This window comes from Ranitomeya variabilis, chromosome 2, assembly GCF_051348905.1.
Source record: "Ranitomeya variabilis isolate aRanVar5 chromosome 2, aRanVar5.hap1, whole genome shotgun sequence".
Lineage (NCBI taxonomy): Eukaryota > Metazoa > Chordata > Amphibia > Anura > Dendrobatidae > Ranitomeya > Ranitomeya variabilis.
The window spans coordinates 1,014,349,531-1,014,374,058 of record NC_135233.1 but is presented as its reverse complement, the minus strand read 5'-3'; the positions used below and the strand labels follow the sequence as shown (position 1 = coordinate 1,014,374,058).

Below are 24,528 nucleotides of genomic sequence, written 5' to 3'. Positions count from 1 at the left end.
GTTTTGGTGTTATCATTCATATTCTCTGAAATAAGGCCAACAAAGCAAAAATTCTGCCTGGGAATGTAAACTTTTGAGTACAACTGTAAATATTGGGAGATGTTCTCACCATATGCAACAGATGTTCACTCTAGATGTGTTGAAGATTTTTCTGTTAATACAAAAAATAGCTTCACAATAAAATATAACTAGGAATAATTAGATAATTTTTTATAGGATTTGACAATTTCATACTGATGCCGGGACTGATGAATAAAAATAGGTTCACATTTTTATAAAGGTTGTAAACAGTTAAAAGAAGGTAGTCCTAGTGGGGATTGTTCCACGGTAATTGTTCTAATTCCTAAGTAATGTCCCATATGTAGAAGGACAGTATTCTTTGTAGAGATATTCTGCTAATGTGTTGCTACCAGGTGCCACACTTAATTTTTCTTTATTCATGAAGTTCCAGAGATGCAAAGCAAAGGAATCATTGAAAGTTGACAATCTGTCCCATATTTGAAAATACTTTCTCCATGCTGGGTAAGGAATAGGGTAAAAGCGCTTGGGATTGAAGAAAGTTATGTTTCCACACATGACATCTTCAGTATCAATAAATTTTGGTATTTCACAGACCTTCTTTAAAACTTCAGTAAAGAGATGTGGCCCTTGATTTCCCCATATTGTGCTATCATAATTCTTAACAAAGTCCACCATACATGTCTGGGTGAAAACATGATGAGAAGAAAACCCAAAAATACCATTACTAGAAAACTGAGAAGACTGTGCAGCCAAAAAGTCTTTAATGGGAATGGTTCGTATTGAGATAACGTCGGTATCCAAATAAATGCCACCATGCTTCCAGATAAGAGCTAACCTGCAGGCATCAGCACTGACGTGGGTCCAGTATGATTGCTTTTGTGGATCAATCTGAGAATAAAATGGAAAACATTTAACTGCATGCCATAACATTATTTTAATAATTATTTGCAGAAATGCACTTATACTTCTCCATAAGTGAAGAAACTGGTGCAAATTATAAAAAAAAAAGTTTCTTTAATTTTAAAGACTGTCCAGAATTTAAGGATGGCTGGTAAAATTGGTTTATTATTAAATATTTGGCAATTAACTAAGTCATTATGGTGAATCATAAATATAGATGGAGGCGTAATTTCCTTCTCTGCTTATTATATACAATGCCTTCTCCTACAAGCTAAATCAGCCATATTGTCAGGTAAGTGAAAACCAGAACACATGAGCTGCGCGCACGGTGAACAAGCCCGTAGAGGCTTTTCTGAATCTTGCTCATACAGGTATTGTACATATGACCAGGTTTTAAATACATCAGATAGGGATTACATACATTAGCTAGGACTGCTCTGATATGGGTATACCTTGGCATTTGGTAGAGCGGCTTAATATACATTTTTTGCAAAAAACGTATCAACCAAATACCCTGTTTTTTCCATCTTTTTACCAGCACTTGCTGTCTACTGTGATGATTTTTTTGCAACAGAGTGTTTTTGGTTTTACTGTGCTTTTTTGTGTTTTCATGTTGTCAGGTAAGTAAATTCCTGTCTGCATTATCATAACAATGGCGGTCCGAGTGTGTGTGTCTGCAACTGGGCCCAGAGGTTAAGGGGATTAGTACGGATCCCTAGATGAGCTCCACTTTAAACTGTATCTGCATCCTCAGGGAGATGATAACATTGAAATTAAATATGGGTGGATTGATTTTTAAGATTTTGGTCCATCTACCCTGCTAGCAGTCACTGGCTGATGGATGGAAGGCTTAAAAATCTTGTACCTTTGTGGATCCCATGCACAACTTTTTATTAGTTGAGCTGGTGCAACATTGTCCATGCAATATGCAGCAATAATGACATTGCACTATACCCGTGAATCGAAAGACACCTCTTTGTTACTGAAAGATTAAAGATTTGTGAGTCTCCCATCCAGCTTCTTGAGACTACATGGCCAATGGAACACAAATCGATCCGCTCATCTCTAGTGGAAACTTATTACAGAGAGCTTTTCCCAAACACTTACTCTGGTGAGCCACTAGCTGCTGGAAGTTGGGACTATTAATACAACATCAGACAGTGTTATGCCATCACTACACTGCGCTATTTGCACCAGGCAATAGACTGCAGGGAGAAGAAAGAAGACCCAGACACCATTTTTGGGAGCTGGATTATAGGAGAATTAGCTAGCACAGGATCAGATTCAATAGGGATCAATCACTATCAAAGGGACAATTATTATTGTATGAGGGCATAAAGTGGTAAAGTATTATGCAGAGGCACAAAGATGGGCCTGGGGACAAAATGATTATTAATTTCATAAAGGTACAGAAGATGGCATTATTCTTCCATGGAGACACAAAGGGAGCCTTAATTATTGCGTAGAGGCATAATGAGTGTATGAAAGCACAAAAGGGGCAATATTACTTGTGTAAGAGGTCAGAAACGGTGCCGTTACTGTGTGGAGACATAAATAAGTACATTGCTATGGTGTAGGGACCATAAGGGTGCATTTTTACTTTGTTTAAAGGGAGCCTGTCATGTCTTATTTGCAGGCAGGATGTTTTAGAGCAGGAGAAATTGACCAGGCAGATTGATATACCTTTCTGTGGTAAAATATTCATTAAAACTTGAATTTAGGTAATTGACATCCATGGTGATTTTATGGATTTGAATCCAGTGGGTGGTTCTATTCAGTGACTTACAGTATTCCTTTAATCACTGTGCATGCAGATAACCATCAAATACAGAGTAGGACCACCCAATGGATTTACATACAAACACCAGGGATTTATATGACTAAAGGTACCTTCACACGAAGCGACGCTGCAGCGATAGCGACAACGATGTCGATCGCTGCAGCGTCGCTGTTTGGTCGCTGGAGAGCTGTCACACAGACCGCTCTCCAGCGATCAACTATGCCGAGGTCCCCTGGTAACCAGGGTAAACATCGGGTAACTAAGCGCAGGGCCGCGCTTAGTAACCCGATGTTTACCCTGGTTACCAGCGTAAAATCTAAAAAAAACAAACAGCACATACTTACATTCACGTCCCCCTGCGTCCACTTCCTGACTGACTGAGCGCCGTACAGTGAGAGCAGAGCGGTGACGTCACCGCTGTGCTGCTTTCACTTTCACTTTGCGGCGCTGAGTCAGAGGAGGAAGCAGACTGCAGGGGACGCAATGTGAGTATGTGCTGTTTGTTTTTTTTACATTTTACGCTAGTAACCAGGGTAAACATCGGGTAACTAAGCGCGGCCCTGCGCTTAGTAACCCGATGTTTACCCTGGTTACCAGTGTAAAATATCGCTGGTATCGTTGCTTTTGCTTTCAAACACAACGATACACAGCGATCGGACGACCAAATAAAGTTCTGGACTTTATTCAGCGACCAGCGACATCACAGCAGGATCCTGATCGCTGCTGCGTGTCAAACGAAACGATATCGCTAGCGAGGACGCTGCAACGTCACGGATTGCTAGCGATATCGTTATAATGTCGTTTCGTGTGAAGGTACCTTAAGGGTACCGTCACACATTGAAATTTCCATCGCTACGACGTTACGATTCGTGACGTTCTAGCGATATCGTTACGATATCGCTGTGTCTGACACGCTACTGCGATCAGACACCCTGCTGAGAATCGTACGTCGTAGCAGATCGTTTGGAACTTTCTTTCGTCGCTTGATCACCCGCTGACATCGCTGGATCGTTGTGTGTGACAGCGATCCAGCGATGTCTTCGCTTGTAACCAGGGTAAACATCGGGTAACTAAGCGCAGGGCCGCGCTTAGTAACCCGATGTTTACCTTGGTTACAAGCGTAAACGTAAAAAAACAAACCGTACATACTCACCCGTCGGTGTCCTTCAGGTCCCTTGCCGTCTGCTTCCTGCTCTGAGTGCCGGCCGGAAAGTGAGAGCAGAGCGCAGCGGTGCTGCTGCACTGTACGGCTGCACTCAGAGCAGGAAGCAGACGGCAAGGGACCTGAAGGACACCGACGGGTGAGTATGTACGGTTTGTTTTTTTACGTTTACGCTTGTAACCAGGGTAAACATCGGGTTACTAAGCGCGGCCCTGCGCTTAGTTACCCGATGTTTACCCTGGTTACCCGGGGACTTCGGCATCGCTCCAGCGCCGTGATTGCAACGTGTGACCGCAGTCTACGACGCTGGAGCGATGATTATACGACGCTGCGACGTCACGAATCGTGCCGTCGCAGCGATGAAAATTTCAATGTGTGACGGTACCCTAACATACAAGTTATACTGAATCTTTTCACCAATCATACATATAATTCTGTTCAGCGCCTTCTTCTCTGTACGATGCACTCCACAGATCAAATATCATGTACAGTTTCCTAAAGAATCTGTAAAGAAGCCCTCCCATCAAAGCTTTTATCCTCTTAATATATTGCAAGTATATTATATAGCACTATGTGCTCACAATTGCTCACTTTGCCTTTCTACCCAGCTAATTCTTCTCTTTCTTTGCGCTATGTAGAAACAGGATGTTTCTTGTCACTGCAGAAAACATTCCTCTCTTCAACTCCTCACCCAGCTGCTCCCTCCTTCCCCTGCCATTGACATTTGCAGTGACTGATGAGTCATACAGGGAAAATTGACCTCCTGTTTCTACATAAAGCTTAGATGAATTTCGCTAGTTAGTTTTTAATCATGTGATGTCATAGACATCAAGTGATGTCTACGTGCACAGTGCTTTATCATATGAGGACTGCAATATATTAAGAGAATAAAAATTTTGACTGGCAGAGGAGTGCTTCTCTAAGTACAGAGGGGCACTAATGATGCTTGGAGGGAGCTAGGGGTCTTATAATTAAGTAACATCATAAAAACAGGATTTTTACAGTTTTTTCAAGCATATAGATTTCCTGTTGCTCTAGTGTAGCACAGACGGGGAACTATCTCTGTCTGGAAGCACAAAGGTAATACCCATACTATGTAAAAGTACAGAGGGGGAACTGTGGACAGATAGGGTACTGTTATTGTGGCGATACAAAGGGGCACTATAAGGCTATGTTCACACGCCCAGGATGAGTGGGGCAGAATAAGTTTTTTCACTTTTTTGCACCTGAAAAAATTGGAGTGCTGCCTTCATTTTTTTTTCTTCTGTTTAGTTTGGCAAGTATTGGACTGTTTACTTGGAGGCCTGGAACCCTATGTAAATTACTGTGCTGTTCCTTTTTTACTATATGTTCACACGCTTTGATTTTGCTGCGTTATTAGTGCTGCGTTTTTGTTGTCTCTTGTGCATGTTGAAAAGGTTAGTGGCCCAAAAAAAACATGATTTAGCTTCTTTAGGTTTTTGCATGAAAACCCAGCAAAAACTGATACCTGTATCTTTTGCTGCGTTTTGCTAAAAATTGCTGAAAGAAGTGACATGCTGCTATTATCAAAAACACAGCAGCTTAGACTTTTCTGGTACTGTAAGTGCAGCTTACAAATTGCATGAAAACAGCAAAATAAATGCAACATGTGATCGTATCCTTACTATTAGGAGCAATGCAATTTTTTTTGCATACATTACTGAGAGGAATACCTCTCTGGCACTGTAGTTTGTGGGGAAAAAAGTGGCAAGCATGCTACAAAAGCAACTTACTAAAGATGCCAATGTGTTAAATTCCACAGAGAAAAGTCAAAGCAATTAAAAGTTTTAACATCAGCCTGATTAGTTTGGTGAAAAAATGAAAAAGTGAGTGACAACAATCCGAGGACATGTGACTATGCATGAGCGAGGTTACTTGAGATTTCCCGAGCATGCTCGGGTGGTCTCCGAGTATTTTGGCGTGCTCTGAGATTTAGTTTTTGTCGATGCAGATGCATGATTTGCAACTGCTAGAAAGCTTGAATACATGTGGGGTTTGCTTAACAAACAGGGAATCCCCACAGGCTGTCTAGCAGTCATAAATCATGCAGCTGCATTGACAAAAACTAAATCTCCGAGTACAAAATACCCAAAATACTCGGAGGACACCCAAGCATACTTGGGAAAACCCGAGCAACGAATATACGCGCTCATCACTACATGTGACCTATGAGCCGCTTGATTTATATATTTATCTTTGCACATGAGGACAGAAGCTCACATGAAAAACTCAGAAATTATTAAAACAAACTTTTATTAAGTTAGATTAAGAAGACTAACAGCAAACATGGAAAAAACACTACAACAAGCAGTTTCAACCTATCTCACCTCCTGATGATCCTTCTGGTTTCCTAATTTGCCTCCATACACTGGAATTTTTGCAGATATATCTGTTCTCCATTGCATTTTTTCCTCATTGAGTTGGATTGTACTAACAAATCATCACTGCTTATGAATGAAAAGGGCCCCGAAGCGCTTAGCTAGGGGGACGCACGGGGGCACAGGCCCATTCATTGCTGTTTATTTCTTGCACTCCTTTCCCCCCCCTTTTTGTTCCTCCATATTGGTCTCTCCCACTCCCCCGTCTTCTCTATTATTGCTGTGACTTGAATTGTACTTACCTGTCTTTGCAGTCATCTACAGGTCACCAGCAACTGCCAGGAAAAAATGCGGGAAGAAGGGGCCGTTGGTTTGAGTGGGAAGAAGCATTGATTTGATTGGCTCAGGACTGAAAAGTGCGTGAAAATCAAAGGTTTATAAGGCCCTTCTTCTGCGCAATCCAGTCAGTCCGTGTGCATCAAGAAAGAAAAGTGCCGATGGAGGACCTCTTCAAACAGCTGATGCAGAGAGCCAGAGCTGCCGGAGGAGAAGACTGGCTCAGAAGATACCTGGAGATCCCAGAGCAGACAGCTGAGGATGAAGCCATGCCGCTGCTTTAAAGGACCATTCTGGAAGAAGCACCGGCGGAAGAGGAGTTGCAGGAAGTTCTTCATGAAGACCCTGAAGTTCCAGCGCGTGTCAGAGGAGAAGAGGAAGGCCAGCCTCCCAAGAGGAAGAGGCAGTGCCACAAAGTCTATTCACCTCCACAGCATGGCTCCAGCAGAAGGAATGACACAGGAAGAAGAAAGAAGGTTGGGGGGGTGTCAGATCACAGCAGGTCACATGAGAGACCTGAAAGAAGACTGGAGCCGGCAACAGAGTCTCTGAGGAGAATTCACCACACTGGAATCCTTGAAGCTGCGGGAGGGCTGGAGCTGACCGCTGATGTGAGAATTAACTCTCTCCTGGGGAGACATTGCTGTTCAGGTGTCCTGCCTGCTGGATGTGCACTGGATTGTGAAGCTGTGGCCTGAGGTAACCATTCACAGAGGAACCACTGCTTCTCAGAGGATCCACAGGCTACAAGGTTTACCCCTTCACTGATTAGAGCAGCATCTGATGTTGGCTCTGGAAGCCGAGAGGTGCAGACCAGCCATGTGGCTAGGCAGCACCAGTGCTCGCCTCCTTCTGAGGCTGGAAGCACTGAAGATGAGGCTCCTGGTCCATCTGTACAGAAGCCAGCAGATGGTGAGAACATCTATGTCACCCAGTCTTCCCCCTGTCTCACCCCTACTAACAATGCTATTAATTTAGCTGGATTTGCTAGGTTACTGAATGAAATGTTAGCTAAATGTACTGGGAATAACTCTGCTGCTGATGTATGGCTTAATCCATCCAGTACAGCTAATGTTGCTCCTAATGCTGTTAGGGTAAATAACAGTACAATAGTTAACCCTTTAGTTTTAGACAAGGGTTCTGGTGTAGTGGAAACCTGTGTTATGGAGGCACTTCCCTGTGAATTGTCTCCTTTGGGATTTCATCTTAGCGCTAACATAAAAGAGCGCATTTGGAGAAATTAATATATTGATTTATTATCACTGCTTCCTTCAGCAAAGGAGCACATTGTGCATGATAAAAAAGATGAAAAGAATGATTTAGAACATAGGAAACGTTCTTTACCAACGTCATTTAACAACTGGCTCCAAGCCTTTTCTATATATGTTTCTGTTTTAGGTGAAAAATGCCCGGATCAATGCCGTGGCCTTTTCTGAACATGTCAACATTGTTCTGGAGGCTTATCGCCATTTTGGCAGCATGGCATGGTTCAACTATGATGGAATGTTTCGTCAGAAATTGGCTGTGTACCCGACACTAAAGTGGGGTACAAAAGATGTAGGCTTGTGGTTGAACGTCATGCTGCCGCAAAGAACAATGCATCCAATGCAACCTAGTTTAACACAAGGTAATATAAAAAAAGGTTTATGTTTTGCATATAATGAATCTTCCTGCAAGTGGTTAAACAATTGCAGGTACAGGCATGAGTGCTCGCTTTGTAGGGGCACTCATCCCATGGCTAGGTGTTATAAAAACATAAATCAATCCAACCTATATCAGCCGGGATTTCGTGATCAAGTGGCAAAAGGCTTGGACACCAGTGATTCTTCAAAAAATGCTACCGTGGTTAGAGCAATTCCTAAACAGGGAGAAAGTAGCTCTAATCACTGAAGGCTTTAGGGACGGTTTTGTTGTTCCATCATTTAAAGGAAAAGGTTGTGCTTGGGTAGATAATCTGAAATCTGTTGATACATATAAGAATGTTGTTGAGGAAAATTTTTTCAAAGAATTAGAACTGGGCAGGTTTGCCGGTCCTTTCATGTCTCCACCGTTTCACAATTTCAGATTATCACCATTAGGTATTGTTCCAAAGAAGGAACCTGGGTCGTTTAGATTGATTCATCATTTGTCATTTCCTTTGGCGTTGTCTTTGAATGATGAGGTGGATAAAACTAATGCTTCAGTTATTTATTCTTCCTTTGACGAAGCTTTGCAATTGTTACGGACTTTTGGCAACGGTGCATTGCTAGCAAAAGCTGATGTAAAATCTCCTTTTAGGCTCCTTCCTGCTCACCCGGAAGGTTTTAGTTCTTTGGGATTTCAATTTGATGGGAAATTCTATTTTGACAGGTGTCTTCCAATGGGTTTGTCTTTATCATGTTTTTCTTTCGAAGCATTTTCTAGTTTTTTACAGTGGGTTTTACAGCAGAATATTCCAGAGGGAGGTACTCTTCATTATCTTGATTACTTTTTATTTGTGGGTAATGTTGACTCTGACTTATGTCATTGCCTGTTGCAAACATTTATCGGTATATGTAGTTCCTTCGGTATTCCTTTAGCTGAAGAAAAAATAGTATTCTCTTGTTCTTGTTTGGAATTTTTAGGCATCATTATAGACACGGAAAGAATGGGATTTAGATTACCGGACTTAAAACTGTGTAAAATAAGGTTTTTGATAAATCGTATGTTATCCAGAAAGAAGACAACGCTAAAGGAGATGCAATCTTTGTTAGGTCTTCTGAATCTTGCACTGAAAGTTATGCCCATGGGCAGAGTTTTCTCCCGAAGACTTTACTTTTCAACTAGAGGTTTAAAGTCTCCTTTTGCCCATATTAGGCTGAACAAACAGCTAAAACATGATTTGATAGTGTGGTCTCAATTTTTAGCAAAGTTTAATGATCGTAGCTGTTGGCAACAGGACTTTATTGAGGCAGAATCGTTGAATTTATTTACTGATGCAGTGGGTAGTTGTGGTTATGGCGCCTTTTTCAATGGAAAATGGTCAACAGAAGTGTGGCCTGAGTCATGGATTGTAAATAAGGTTGTTAACAATATTGTGGTTCTTGAGCTATTTCCAGTATTAGTAGCTATGTTCATTTGGGGTGAATTTTTTAGAGATAGGAGAATTTTAATTCATAGTGATAACAAAGGGGTAGTTTTTGCAGTTAATACGCTGTCTTCAAAGTCTATTATGGCAGTCAATTTATTGAGGCACCTGACTCTTTTCTTCTTAAATATAAACATTTGGTTAAAAGCAAGGTACATAAAAGGTAAAAAGAATAGTTTAGCACTCACTTTCTCATTGTCAGTGGCGAAGATTTCGGGAGTTAGCGCCGGAGGCGGAGCAAGATGGGATCCCTTGTCCGAATCGTTTATGGGACTTGGTTTTGAGCTGATTTCGGAAAACATAAAAAAGTCTGTAGTCCCCAAAACATGGGCTGGCTATGCAGCCGCATGGCGGGATTGGAAATTATTCTGCAACTCGATTAATGTAGATTACTTTTATAGTGATGCAAGTGTGGTTTTATTTTTTGTTTCGGATTTAATACAGAGGCAGTTAGCTTATTCTTCTGTGAACAGGATTTTGGCAGGTATATAATTTTTTCTTAAACTTTTTGGATACTAAGCTATTAATAATTTTTTTCCAGTTAAGCAGATGCTTAAAGGGTATCGCAAGTCATTTCCGGCTGATTTCTATGAGCTTGTTAAGTAACTTATGGTCAGTTTTATCTAAGGTTTGTTTTGATAGTTTTGAACTTTGTTTATTTAGGACGGCCTTTGTTCTTGCTTTCTTTGCTGCTTTTCGGATAGGCGAGTTGGTGTCTGACAAGAAATCCATGCCTTCTGGTTTATTTTACCAGGATGTTCTGTTAAAACAGGAATCATTAGAGATTTTACTGAAAAGATCCAAAACTGATCAATTAGGAAAAGGCTGTTGGATAAAGTTGAATGCTTTTCAGGGATCGCTACTGTGTCCAGTAACTAATGTCAGAAGCTGGCTTTCATTGAGACCAGTAGGACAGGGGTCATTTTTAATACATAAGGATCTCTCTCCCCTAACAAAGTTTCAGTTTAATTCGGTTCAGAAAAAATGTCTGCGCTTGTTAGATTTAGGCAATGTCAATATCTATTTTCACTCGCTTAGGATCGGGGCAGCGACTGAAGCAGCAAGGATGGGTCTGAATGAATCCATCATCAAAAAACTGGGCCGTTGGGAATCTGAAAGGTTCAAAATATATGTCAGACCTAGTTTATTGATATAATTAACTAATATATTATTTTCCATAGGTCATTTAGTCATATAGATTGTGGGCCACTCTTTCATCTTTTGGGCTCAGAAGAGGGCTTGAAGAAGGATTTATTCTGAAACCTATCTTTTAACAGCGAGGTTTGCAGTGTATTCTGGTCAGGCGTGAGAGGCCTAAAGTGGTCTTCTATCATTCAGGAATTAATTAATTTAAGTATAGAATGGCCAAACCCAGATTTAGTTATTATTCATGCAGGTGGCAATGACATTGGTAAAATGAAAACTTTAGACTTGGTTTGGAAGATGAAGAATGATTTTTCTCTCCTTAAGAATTATTTTCCTAATTCTGTTTTTGTTTTTTCAGAAATTGCTCCCAGATTGGTTTGGTCTACACCTGGTCTTGTTTTTATGGACAAGATAAGGAGAAGGGTCAATGGAAAAATTTCTTCCTCTTGTAGGAGGTTTTTCCTACAGGCATACAGATCTGGAAGGCTTTGCTTCAGGCCTATAAAGGGCAGATAAAGTTCATTTATCTGATGTAGGCATAGATATTTGTAATGTCGTTTTGCAGAATGCCGTGGATATTTGGCTGCGATGCTTGTTTGGAGGGCCATGCCTCTAATGAGTCTTGGCGTTTGGGTATAGTCACCCAGCTAATGCTGGGTGGACTTGGTTCTTTTTAAAGGTCATATAAATTATTTGATTATTATTTATTTATTTATGAATTCTTAATGGATTTAATCATTTGATTTTAATTGGTTATTAAAGTATTTGGTATTGGTGACACAATAACCATTATGGCCTATTTTATCCAATGAATTTGTCTTTGTCTTTTATTTTAGTTATTTAAGTTATATATTTGTTCTATAACACTGGGGAACAATTTGAAAAAAAATTTCTGTTGAGTTAGGTTTTTGAGCTGATTTATACTAAAATTGGCATGCTGATTCCAAAAATGTAGTCAGTTTTTTTCTAGCACTTCAAGTTTTTCCTCCACAACTTACCTGCCAGAGAAGCACAATTGCACTGATATCTGTAAAAAGACTTGTTATCTGATTACAATTCGACTCATATAGAGCTACGTGGCAACTTGTAAGAGTAGTCACAACTGAGACAGTGTGGTGAGAGGTGTGTGCAGCTCCCAATACGTCATAATTATCAATATCTTTACACAAAAAATGTTATCATAGTAGGAATAAATAGGATTTGTGATAGCTTTTCTCTTTACATTGGGCGCTTAGTTGTAATTTATATATCTTTTATGATTTTTTTCTTTGTTAGTTTTCAAAGCTTGTAACTTTCCATCTCAGTGTTTTATTTACATATGTACATATTTCCTTTGTTTCAGATCATGTCTCCTCCTTCTTCCTCTCGTCGTAAATGCCTAAACAACCCTGACTCCTTCTGCTATATACTCCAGAAAAAGCTATAAATGTACATTTTTACCTTAAATACTTGCAAATATATATATATATATATATATATATATATATATATATATATATATATATATATCCTTTGTAAAAAAAACATGATAGTGTTAAAAAACATATTTGTCATGCCTATTTCTTATATATTTCATTTTTTTGTTCATATTTGTACTATTTAAAAAAAAAAACAAAAACACTTTTTAGGTACAGTAGTTTACATATTTTTGAGAAGACAAAAATCCTATAGTTCAAAAACTTGATGTGATAGAGAAAAACTGAGATCATTTCTGGATTCAGCATCCAAAAATTAATTAAGAACAGTTGTCTGACCTAACTCTTAAAAAATTATGTTCCCCAGTGTAATGAATTGGGCCTTGTGCCTCCGTGAATAGGCCCCCGAAGCGCTTAGCTAGGGCACAGGCCCATTTATTGCTGTTTATTACTTGTACTCCTTCCCCCCCCTTTTTGTTCCTCCATATTGGTCTCTCCCACCCCCCCTCTTCTCTATTATTGCTGTGATTTGAATGGTACTTACCTATCTTTGTAGACATCTACAGGTCACCAGCAACTGCCAGGAAAAAATGCGGGAAGAAGGGCCGTTGGTTTGAGTGGGAAGAAGCATTGATTTGATTGGCTCAGGACTGAAAAGTGCGGGAAGATCAAAGGTTTATAAGGCCCTTCGTCTGCACTATCCAGTCAGTCCGTGTGCAGCAAGAAAGAAAAGTGCCCCTCCCTCCCTCCGTCACAATATTTGTTAGAAGGTTTAGTTGCCCAGCTAATGCTGGGTGGACTTGGTTCTCTTTAAAGGTCATATAAATTATTTGATTATTATTTATTTATTTGTGAATTCTAAATGGATTTAGTCATTTGATTTTAATTGGTTATTAAAGTATTTGGTATTGGTAACCCTTAATAAATATTGCGGCCTATTTTATCCAATGAATTTGTCTGTGTCTTTTATTTTAGTTATTTAAGTTATTTATTTGTTCTATAACAAATTGGACCTTGTGCCTCTGTGCATATCTGCCTTTTGTTTATATCATAAGTATAAGGGGGTCCTCTGCTTACACCTCTATATGGGAATTGCTCAATCTTTATTAATGTTTTTGCATGCAGATCATTTCCATTGTTTATTCTAGCAGTATTGAGTTTATACATTGACTATCTTCTGCTAGAACTAGTACACAACAGGTCTTCCAAGGGGCAGCCGCCGATGAGCGGGGGTGCCTTATCCTCTGTAAAGTAGGGTGCCAACCTGCCCTGTTTAGGCAGGTGTCCATTCACTAGGAAAATATTTAGAATTGAGAGTCCTCAGTGGTTGATACCTTTTAATGGCTAACTGAAAGGATGGTAACAAATTGCAAGCTTTCGAGACTACATACGTCTCTTCATCAGGCAAAGACTAAAACAAATTAGTCTTTGCCTGGTGAAGAGACGTATGTAGTCTCGAAAGCTTGCAATTTGTTACCATCCTTTCAGTTAGCCATTAAAAGGTATCAACCACTGAGGACTCTCAATTCTAAATATTTTTCTATCTACTGGCTAACACGGTACCAAGATATATTTCTTTCCTGTATCATTCACTAGGAGACAGTCAAGTGAAAACTTTGGGGTTTCCTATGTTTCAATTTATCTATATCTTTATCTCTTTACATCATTAGGATGTATCTAGGTTGACTCCTCTTGCTATCACCTGCGCAGGCAGCAATGTAAGGGCAATCATATTTAGCTTCATGAGGTGCGTCTTTTTCAGCCCTGGTTTAAATGGTAGTTCACCGATGGGCATCCATCATCTAGTGGTTGTGTTTGCATGACATCATAACATATTTAGGGCCTTTAAGGGCAGAAAAGGACAGCTGCCGAGGATCGGGGGGACCAATTGCGTAAATTTAAAGGGTGCCAACCTCCGCTGGTAGGCAGGCAAAAGGTGAGGCATTATATCTATAGGACCAACCTAGAGTGCACTCGTTTTTGTTGTGGTGTGTGTTTTTTTTTATGTGTGTTGTTAGTCCTTTTAATCTTAATAAAAATTAGCTGTAATAATTTCTGAGTTTTTTCACGTGAGCCATTGTTATATAGAATCCACAGATTTCAAGTTAGCTACATGAAGACAGCGCACTGAATGAAAACACAGGAATCTGAATGAGACCTCGTGTCCTTGGGCCTTTTTCGCAGATGTTTTACTATTTTTAAAAATGTTTATTGTCATGTTCCAGGATCCATAACTTTTTTATTTTTTTCAGTCACTCAAGTCATCTCAAGGTTTTTTATACATGTCAGTAGAATTATATTGTATATAACATATCAATAAACTTTTATAAACTTTTTTATGGGGAAAGATATAATAAAAAGGCCATTTTACTGTTGTTTCTCTGCATTTCATTCTTTTTTGCTATTGACTGTGATGCACCAATAAATTGTTACCTACATTTTGTAGATTAGAAGCAATATTTCTATAGTTTTATTACTCTTGTAAAATAAATCATTTATTTTTGAGTTAATATATTCTGAGAGCCATAAGTTTTACAATATTCCATCAGTGCAGCTGTATAAGGGCTTATTTTTTGCATGACAAACTGTAGTTTTTAACCCCTTCACGCCGCTAACAATTTTCATTTTTTCCTCCCCTTCTTCCAAGAGCCATACCATTTTATTTTTCAGCCCACATAGCCTTGGTTTTTGCAGGATAAGTTGTTCTTTTGAACTACACCATTCACTTTAAAGGCAATGTGGCATCAGATCTGGGCATCAAACTGATAAGTACCATCCGCCTCATTACCTCCCTACGTTTCTCACTGATACTTGTCACATTGTAGGTTTCTATCATAATGCTGCGCTGTCTGTTTAATGAATCTGGTAGTGTGTTTTCTGTGAGATTACTGTGGAGTCTCTACAGATGGCCCATCTGTGAGCAGGGCCACAAAACTATGCATCTAGGGTGATACTCCTTGCCACAAAACAATTTATGGGTTTGTACATAACTTGAGGGCGTTTTGGTTCTTGCTAACTATGTTGATTTTATCTTCTTGCTACCTGTAACCACACCATACCTTAAACATTATTATCCAATGGCCCTACTATTATGTGATTCTTCACTTTTTGATATAAGATATATCAGTTTGTCACTGTTGGTAGCCTTCCTATGATATTTTCTTTGGCTACTTATCATGTAGTCTTTCTGTAAATTTAACCTAGGGTCTATGTTAGGGCCTCACGGGAACAATAGGGGCAGCCGCCGAAGAGCAGGAGCGTCAGGTGCCAACCTCTGCTGTTAGGCAGGCAACAGTGAAGAGTCCTGTACAGGGTAATGTCAGCTGATAGAACACTGTAGTCAACTACACTCCCTGACAGAAGTTATGTCGCTTATCCTTGTTATGTAAATAAAAGCTTATAACCTGATGTTAAATTCATCCATTGGTTGGTTGAAAGCTGAAACCCTCCAAAATGTGGTTTATGTTAAGAAAATTAATTGGCATCAATGCAGAAATATTGATCAGTTAATGGACACACAAATTTTCAGATTTTGGCAAGACAAAAGTTTTGTCGCCTGGTCATATAATGCACCCAATCCTAGTTTACATCCTCACCTGTGCTCAGTAAATGATCGGTTAATTAGTGTGTGTGTATAAAAAGAAACCCAGCACCCCAGACCTTCACTTGAACTGCAAATTAAGCTCTGACAACATGCCAAAAATCCACCCTGCGACCAAAGCCTGGATTATCAAGAGGCTGAAGACCAGATCCACTGCAGAGGTGGCTGGCACCTTTAATGTGTCTCAGTGTCAAGTACAAATAATTAAAAGAAGATTTGAAGAGGCTGGAGATGTGTTTCACAAGCCCAGGTCCGGCAGACCCCGCAAGACAACTGCTCAGGAGGAATGTTTGTTGGTTAGAAAATCCAAAGCAAGCCCCTCTTCCACTGCAGCAGAGCTCCAACAGTCCTGGTCACCTCAAGTCCCTGTGTCAACTAGAACAGTTTGTAGGATTCTGTCTCGAAATGGCCTCCATGGTCAAATCAGTGCACAGAATCCAGCGCTAAAGAAAAAGGCAAATAAAAAACCGTGTGGCATTTGCAAAGTCCCACAGCCTGCTAAAAAGATGGACACTGGAAAAGTAGCAGAAGGTGGATTTCTCTGATGAATCTTCAGTAGAATTACACCACGGCCAGACAAATACTGCAGGAGACCCACTGGAGCCAGTAGGGATCCAAAATACACCCAGAAAACAGTTAAATTTGGTGGTGGAAAGATAATGGTCTGTGGTTACATTCAGTATGGGGCTGTGCGAAACATTTGCAAGGTGGAAGGCAATATCAATAGCCTAAAATATCAAGAAGTATTAGCTACCTCTTATATTCCAAATCATAAAAGGGGTCAAATTCTGCAACAGGATGGTGCTCCATCTCATACATCCATCTCTACAACAAAGTTCCTCCAGGCAAAAAAGATCAAGGTGCTCAAGGATCGGCCAGCCCAGTCACCAGACGTGAACATCATTGAGCATGTTTGGGGTAGGATGAAAGAGGAAGCTTGGAAGACAAAACCAAAGAATCTAGATGAACTCTGGGAGGCATGTAAGACTGTATTCTTTGCTATTCCTGATGACTTCATTAATAAATTGTATGAATGATTGTTGAACCGCATGGATGCAGTCCTTCAAGCTCATGGAAGTCACACAAAATATTAAATATGACTCTAATAGCACTACAACTTAATTCACCAATGTTATGCAACATATATTTGTATTTTAAGTTAATTATTTGTTTGAATATCACATTACTTTCTGTGGGCGAAAAAACTTTTTGTCTTGCCAAAATCTGACTATTCTGTGTCCATAAACTGATCAATATTTCTGCATTAATGCCAATTTATTTTCTTAACCTAAACCACATTTAGGAGGGTTTCGGCTTTCAAAAGAATAATTTATACAACCAATGGTTGAATTTAACATCAGGTTATAAGCTTTTATGTACATAACATGGATAAGCGACATAACTTCTGTCAATGAGTGTAGCATCATTGATTAGTGGCTTACCGTCACCAGCTGCTCCATGCATTTTTTGATTGATCCCATTGAGTTACTTCTTCTGGCTGTTTACTGTATTTTCTTTGACACATTAGTACTAGATTGGTTGTCCAGGAAACAGTTTTTTTTTTGTTTCATTCATTACCTAGGTTTACACATACTAGAATGTCCCTTTCTATATCCAGGGCTATCTAGGGTCATCAGGGACAACCACCGAGGAGCGAGTGCGCCAATATCATACCCTCCTAGGGTGCCAACCTCTGTTTTTTTTTTGCTCACTCACCATCTGTTTTGTGTATAGTTTGTCTTTTTTTAGATTTTTTTTTACAGGATATACTGTCTATATTTTAATGAGACATATTGCACACTTGTTTCTTGGTTCATTATGTGATATATGTGCAGTAGGATGAAATATTTTTTGGTTTGGGGCAACCACTCTTCGGTTTTGCTAGTAATGTTTACACTATTACATAATATTATTCTCAAGATTTATTGTGGCCATTGGACCATATAAAGAGCGGTCTTCAGAGGAGGTATTTATGTGCTTGCTCTGTAGAAATGAAAGTCTTTACGTTTAGTCATATTAATTAAATCACTACTAAGAATCTGAAAAAGAAAAAAAATGGATTTTGCTGCATGTTACCTTCTGATACCAGGAGTGAAGTGGTGTGTCAGTTAAAATGTCTTCCATACTCAAGGGGAAGAAATAAACATTGCTCAGGGATGAGAGTGCTGGAAAGTTTCTCTTCACAGTTTTATCTATGTTGGTATTGTTTAATCCTTTCATGAAGAAGGCCACTGGTCGGTTCTTGTACACACGAGCTGCAGACTCAATGGCACATAAAACTAATGAAGGAGGCTGCATTTGATCTGTACTTTCTAAAAATATGATGCCATCACCTTCTTTTAGTATTTCAGATGGAGACCTGGGAGAAACATTGAATGTTGTGGTTGAAGGTGGATTGCTGGTTCCGAATAACATCTTTTCCTGAAAACTTGATTCTATGGTACTTGGTACAGTTGTGATGTTTGACCAACCGTGAAAAGGATTATCCATATTATCTACTAACAAAGATGATCCATTTAATATTCTTTCTCCTGATATAGAAAAAATGAAAGGTAAGATATTCTCTTTGTAGGTGATTCCATAAAAGAAACTGATGGTTATCAGTATGAGCAGCAAGACTATAAACCTCAATGATTGTAGCATTTCTGAAGCATAGGTTGTCAGACTGCAAAACAAAATATAATCCACAAAGAAATTTAGATACAAAATGTCCAAGTGAAAACATATTGCAACACAAGAAATTATGGAAAAAAGTAAAGATGTCAAAAACACATTTACATTTTGCCTAACAAAGTAAAAAAATTGCATTGCACATAAATATTTTTATTTTATTTGGAATCTTGTAAAAGCTGATAATTTTAGGAATCATTTTCAATGGCCTACTACACCATGGACATCCTGCTTACCAAGCATTGAACCTGTTATTGATAGAGATGAGTGAATAGATTCAATGCACATCCAATTTTAGTTAAATTTTTAGAAATTCCCTAAACATGGTAACTTCAAACATTATGTGATTCATGTCACAAGAATCCCCTAGAATAGCCGTCACCATTTTACACATTGCAGAACATTGCACCAGCCAGAGAGGATCCCATGACCTTGTGCACAAATTTCTCACAATGCCTTTAAGCAGTGACATGACATAATACAGCACAGCCCAATAGGAGGAACTATTATTGTTAGGGTTGAGCGAAACGGGTCGTTCATTTTCATAAGTCGCCGACTTTTGGCAAAGTCGGCGTCTCATGAAACCCGATCCGATCCCAGTGTGGGTCGGCCACGTGGAACGCGAACTTGGCGCCAAAGTCGCGTTTCGAATGACGCCTTCCCCGCCATTTTTTTGAGCCAATTAATTGTGGGCAGCGTGATGACATAGGTTCCGGCTCCTGCGGCATCATAGTGCTATGTTACGTTTTCGGACGTAGTAATTTCCGGAGTCAAAAAATAACATATGCCTTGCACGGAGGGGAGAGAGAGAGAGAGAGAGAGAGAGAGAGAGAGAGAGAGAGAGAGAGAGAGAGAGAGAGAGAGAGAGAGAGAGAGAGAGAGAGAGAGAGAGAGAGAGAGAGAGAGAGAGAGAATAAAAAAAATAATTTCATTGACATACATTGGGTTTCGTGTTCCGGGTCCCGACTTTACAGTAGAATCGGTCCCCGACTTTACAGTAGAATCGGCCGATTCCATACGATCCGACATCCGAGAAGGTCGGGTTTCACAAAACCCACCTCGATCCTAAAAAAGCTAAGGTCGCTCAACCCTAATTATTGTCAGTATAAAAGCAGAAGCAGGAAATGAAGCAGCCATTTATCAGTAAATCTGGATAGTGGAAAAGCCGTAAACACTGAAGAAACTGAACTGATAGTGTGTGACAGTATGGCATTGAAGAAATTTAGTGTCACTGTGTGAGGAACAGATAATAATACAGATTTAATTGATAATGGGAGAAAGATTGGAGAGTCACAGTTTTATATATGTGTTTTCAGGGCAATAGAATGCTTTGGTGTACTTTCAATATGAAGTACCTTCAATTTCTGGAGAATAATTTGCTGCAAATCAATTTTCTTCCCAATATTCAGCAACTCTCTTTAAATTTTCAAAAATTCGCTCCACTCGCCAGAAACAATAAATTTCTTACAGAAGGATAGAAAGACAGACGGACACAGAGATAGATAGATAGATACATAGATAGATAGATACAACAAAGAAAAAAAATCCGACAAGCACCTCCGAACAGAATTAAGCAAGTGTGCTAGCTGCTCTGAGTACATAATATACAAACAAAAGCATACAGCTAAACACTAGTGATGAGCGAATATACTCGTTACTCGAGATTTCTCGAGCATGCTCGGGGGTCCTCCGAGTATTTTTTTAGTGCTTGGAGATTAAGTTTTTCTTGCCACAGCTGAATGATTTACATTTGTTAGCCAGCATAAGTACATGTGGGGATTCCCTAGCAACCAGGCAACCCCTACATGTACTTATGCTGGCTAACAGATGTAAATCATTCAGCTGTGGCAAGAAAAACGAAATCTCCGAGCACTAAAAAAATACTCGGAGGACCCCCGAGCGTGCTCGAGAAATCTCGAGTAACGAGTATATTCGCTCATCACTACTAAGCACCTTCATTTTTATAGGTGTATTCTATATAGCAGTAATGCAATTCAAATTTCATACAGTGGGGCAAAAAAGTATTTAGTCAGTCAGCAATAGTGCAAGTTCCACCACTTAAAAAGATGAGAGGCGTCTGTAATTTACATCATAGGTAGACCTCAACTATGGGAGACAAACTGAGAAAAAAAAATCCAGAAAATCACATTGTCTGTTTTTTTATCATTTTATTTGCATATTATGGTGGAAAATAAGTATTTGGTCAGAAACAAAATTTCATCTCAATACTTTGTAATATATCCTTTGTTGGCCATGACAGAGGTCAAACGTTTTCTGTAAGTCTTCACAAGGTTGCCACACACTGTTGTTGGTATTTTGGCCCATTCCTCCATACAGATCTCCTCTAGAGCAGTGATGTTTTTGGCTTTTCGCTTGGCAACACGGACTTTCAACTCCCTCCCAAGGTTTTCTATAGGGTTGAGATCTGGAGACTGGCTAGGCCACTCCAGGACCTTGAAATGCTTCTTACGAAGCCACTCCTTCGTTGCCCTGGCGGTGTGCTTTGGATCATTGTCATGTTGAAAGACCCAGCCACGTTTCATCTTCAATGCCCTTGCTGATGGAAGGAGGTTTGCACTCAAAATCTCACGATACATGGCCCCATTCATTCTTTCATGTACCCGGATCAGTCATCCTGGCCCCTTTGCAGAGAAACAGCCCCAAAGCATGATGTTTCCACCACCATGCTTTACAGTAGGTATGGTGTTTGATGGATGCAACTCAGTATTCTTTTTCCCCCAAACACGACAAGTTGTGTTTCTACCAAACAGTTCCAGTTTGATTTCATCAGACCATAGGACATTCTCCCAAAACTCCTCTGGATCATCCAAATGCTCTCTAGCAAACTTCAGACGGGCCCGGACATGTACTGGCTTAAGCAGTGGGACACGTCTGGCACTACAGGATCTGAGTCCATGGTGGCGTAGTGTGTTACTTATGGTAGGCCTTGTTACATTGGTCCCAGCTCTCTGCAGTTCATTCACTAGGTCCCCCCGCGTGGTTCTAGGATTTTTGCTCACCGTTCTTGTGATCATTCTGACCCCACGGGGTGGGATTTTGCATGGAGCCCCAGATCGAGGGAGATTATCAGTGGTCTTGAATGTCTTCCATTTTCTAATTATTGCTCCCACTGTTGATTTCTTCACTCCAAGCTGGTTGGCTATTGCAGATTCAGTCTTCCCAGCCTGGTGCAGGGCTACAATTTTGTTTCTGGTGTCCTTTGACAGCTCTTTGGTCTTCACCATAGTGGAGTTTGGAGTCAGACTGTTTGAGGGTGTGCACAGGTGTCTTTTTATACTGATAACAAGTTTAAACAGGTGCCATTACTACAGGTAATGGGTGGAGGAAAGAGGAGACTCTTAAAGAAGAAGTTGCAGGTCTGTGAGAGACAGAAATCTTGATTGTTTGTTTCTGACCAAATACTTATTTTCCACCATAATATGCAAATAAAATGATAAAAAAACAGACAATGTGATTTTCTGGATTTTTTTGTCTCAGTTTGTCTCCCATAGTTGAGGTCTACCTATGATGTAAATTACAGACGCCTCTCATCTTTTTAAGTGGTGGAACTTGCACTACTGCTGACTGACTAAATACTTTGTTGCCCCACTGTATATTCAATATTTGCATACATCTTAGTGCTTATAGAGGCTGCCATATCCTTTTTTTTGTACATTATGCAGCCATAATAACATCTAACATCTGTTCACACTTGCTTTATATTTTTCTGAGATGTTGGGCAGTTTTTTGCAGTATGCTGTTGGAGGTGGTGACTGCCTCCTTTTCTGTCTGCGCTCTTCCTCCCATCAGACTAAGATGGTTTTTAATTAATGCTGGATCCTACCTGCCCTTTAAATTTAAATTTAAATTTCTTAGAGAGACATGTTTGATAAATATTATGTTTAGGGTCCTAGCAAAGAAATCATGTATGAGAGGGGGAAGGGGGAAGGGAGATCAGCTTGCCAAGTGCGGAAAAAAGGACTTGTGAGCCTGAAAGACATAAACCTGTGTCCCCGACACCATTGTACCCCTCCCCCTTTTATTTTTATGTTTTTTTATTTTAGATATTTTAAATGTTGCTATTAAAAGTCATGTTTTAATATCTTTACCTTGAATTTCTTTCCTCGTGCATATCAAAGAAAGGTCACCTTGCCGTAGTTAATGAATGGCCAATTCATGAGCTAAGTACCTTCACTTTTATAAGTATTTTCTATATAGCAGTAATGCACTTAACATTTCATATATTCAGTGTTTGCAAACAGTGGGGAAAATATTGAGAACATTGAGTTAACATTGAGTTTAAGCACCTTCCACCTTCTATTGGGTTCAGGTCTGGAGACTGGTTAGGCTACTCTAAGTCCTTGAAATACTTCTTAAAGTGCCACACCTTAGTTGCCAGGCTGTGTGTTTTGGGTCAATGTCATGCTTGAAGACCCAGCCTCACTGCTTGCCTATTGTACTGTTGCCCATCCCAGCCTTGTTCAGGTCTACAATTTTGTTCCTGGTGTCATCAGACAGCTCTTTGGCTTTGGCCATGGTGGACAGTTGGAGTGTGATTGATTGAATGTGTGAACAGGGGTCTTTTATACAGGTAACAAGTGCAAACAGGTTCAATATAATTATTTAAAAATCATACAATGAGATTTTCTGTTTTTTATTTTTAGATTCTTTTTCTCATAGATATGACAGACCTCTTCATTCCTTGTAGGGTGAAAAACTTACAATATCGGCAAAATACTTATTTTCCCCATCTGTTTGCAGATGGATAGATAGACTAATGTCTTATGAAGGAAACTACAAGATACTTTAATGAGCACGGTTACATAGATATTACAGAGGAGAAACTATATAAAAATGCTTTTGCTTTGTGTGCACTAGACACATCCAGTAAAGAGTTGCTCTTGTAATAATTTACACCTTCCAGAAATCTAACATGAAATAGATGTAGTGAACCAATATTTCACTGCGGCTGTATATTATATAAGCACAAAATGTGGAGCATGTGAAAAAGAAAATCATGGTGGAGGAACCAAACACATGAGAGTCCATAGCCTGGTAATACAACACAATACATTTTCCAGTGGCTTCAAATCTGTATTTTGCATTCATAGGGAATCATATGCCGGTTACTGCACTGAGCACCTCTGTAGGGTATGTTGAGAAGCTGCATTTTTGAGCATTTTTTTAGCACATTGTTCACGTGTAAAAAACGCTGCCTTTTAGTGTAGCAGCAAAATTTACAAAATCTCATGTACATGCTGCTATTTTTTCTTGCGTATTTAAATTATTCTTGCATTTTTTCAAATTTGCAGAACATCAATTATTTCAGTGTTTTGTCATGCATTCAAATGAATGCAAAAAAAGCCTAATAAAAACACAACAAAAATCCAACAAAAATTGGTTAATTGTACACTGCGATTTTCCTGCCAAGAGATGTGTTCTACTTCTTAGCATATAAAAAAATCACTGAAAAACGCTCAACATAGCCATATGAACAAAGAGAGAGAAAAGTTTTCTAACCAACAGAAGTTCCTGCAAAAACTCTACAATGTCCTAGCTACACAACTACACATTTCTTGTCAGTCAATACAAAAAAAATCTGTATTCAAGTCACATTGTTTTTTGTGAAACTCTAATGTATTTGTAATAAATTATTTCATATAGAGGCGTACTGCACTATGTATGATATTTTTCTTTACTGCTCATAGAACCACAACTACAAGTGTGATATCACTGCAATCATCAGTTATAATATTATTCATACTACATGTTAAAAACAGTATGTAATTAGTCCTAATTCTGCAGCAATAAATGGCACTATTAGAAAAATTCTGAATGTGGTATTGTACATTATCAAATTAATCTGCAAATAAAGTAAATTAGCTAAAATATAATCAAGCCATAAAATATTGTAGGGCTCATTAATTACAAATTAAATAATATAATAACTATTATCTACTAACCAGTGGTCTGTTCCTTCACAGTTTTATTGCGTTCTTATTTTTTCTTTTTTCTCTTCCTTTTCTTGTTGCCTCCACTTTTGACAAATAAG

General features: G+C 39.3%; 1 protein-coding gene across 1 annotated transcript; it reads right to left on the bottom strand.

Moving 5' to 3' along the window:
- Nucleotides 1-24,528, bottom strand: LOC143808531 (alpha-1,4-N-acetylglucosaminyltransferase-like). Its single transcript, XM_077291293.1, has 3 exons — nucleotides 24,440-24,528; nucleotides 17,883-18,471; nucleotides 1-909 (listed from the first exon to the last, which is right to left on the bottom strand). Exons 2-3 carry the CDS (start codon nucleotides 18,447-18,449, stop codon nucleotides 337-339), a joined length of 1,140 nt encoding a protein of 379 aa, XP_077147408.1. The 5' UTR covers nucleotides 18,450-18,471; nucleotides 24,440-24,528; the 3' UTR covers nucleotides 1-336.

Coding starts and splice junctions, on each gene's coding strand:
- LOC143808531 (XM_077291293.1), bottom strand. CDS start 18,449: ATGCTACAATCATTGAGGTTTATAGTCTTGCTGCTCATACTGATAACC. Junction 910..17,882: donor TTCACTCCTGGTATCAGAAG/GTAACATGCAGC, acceptor TTTTATTCTCAG/ATTGATCCACAAAAGCAATC.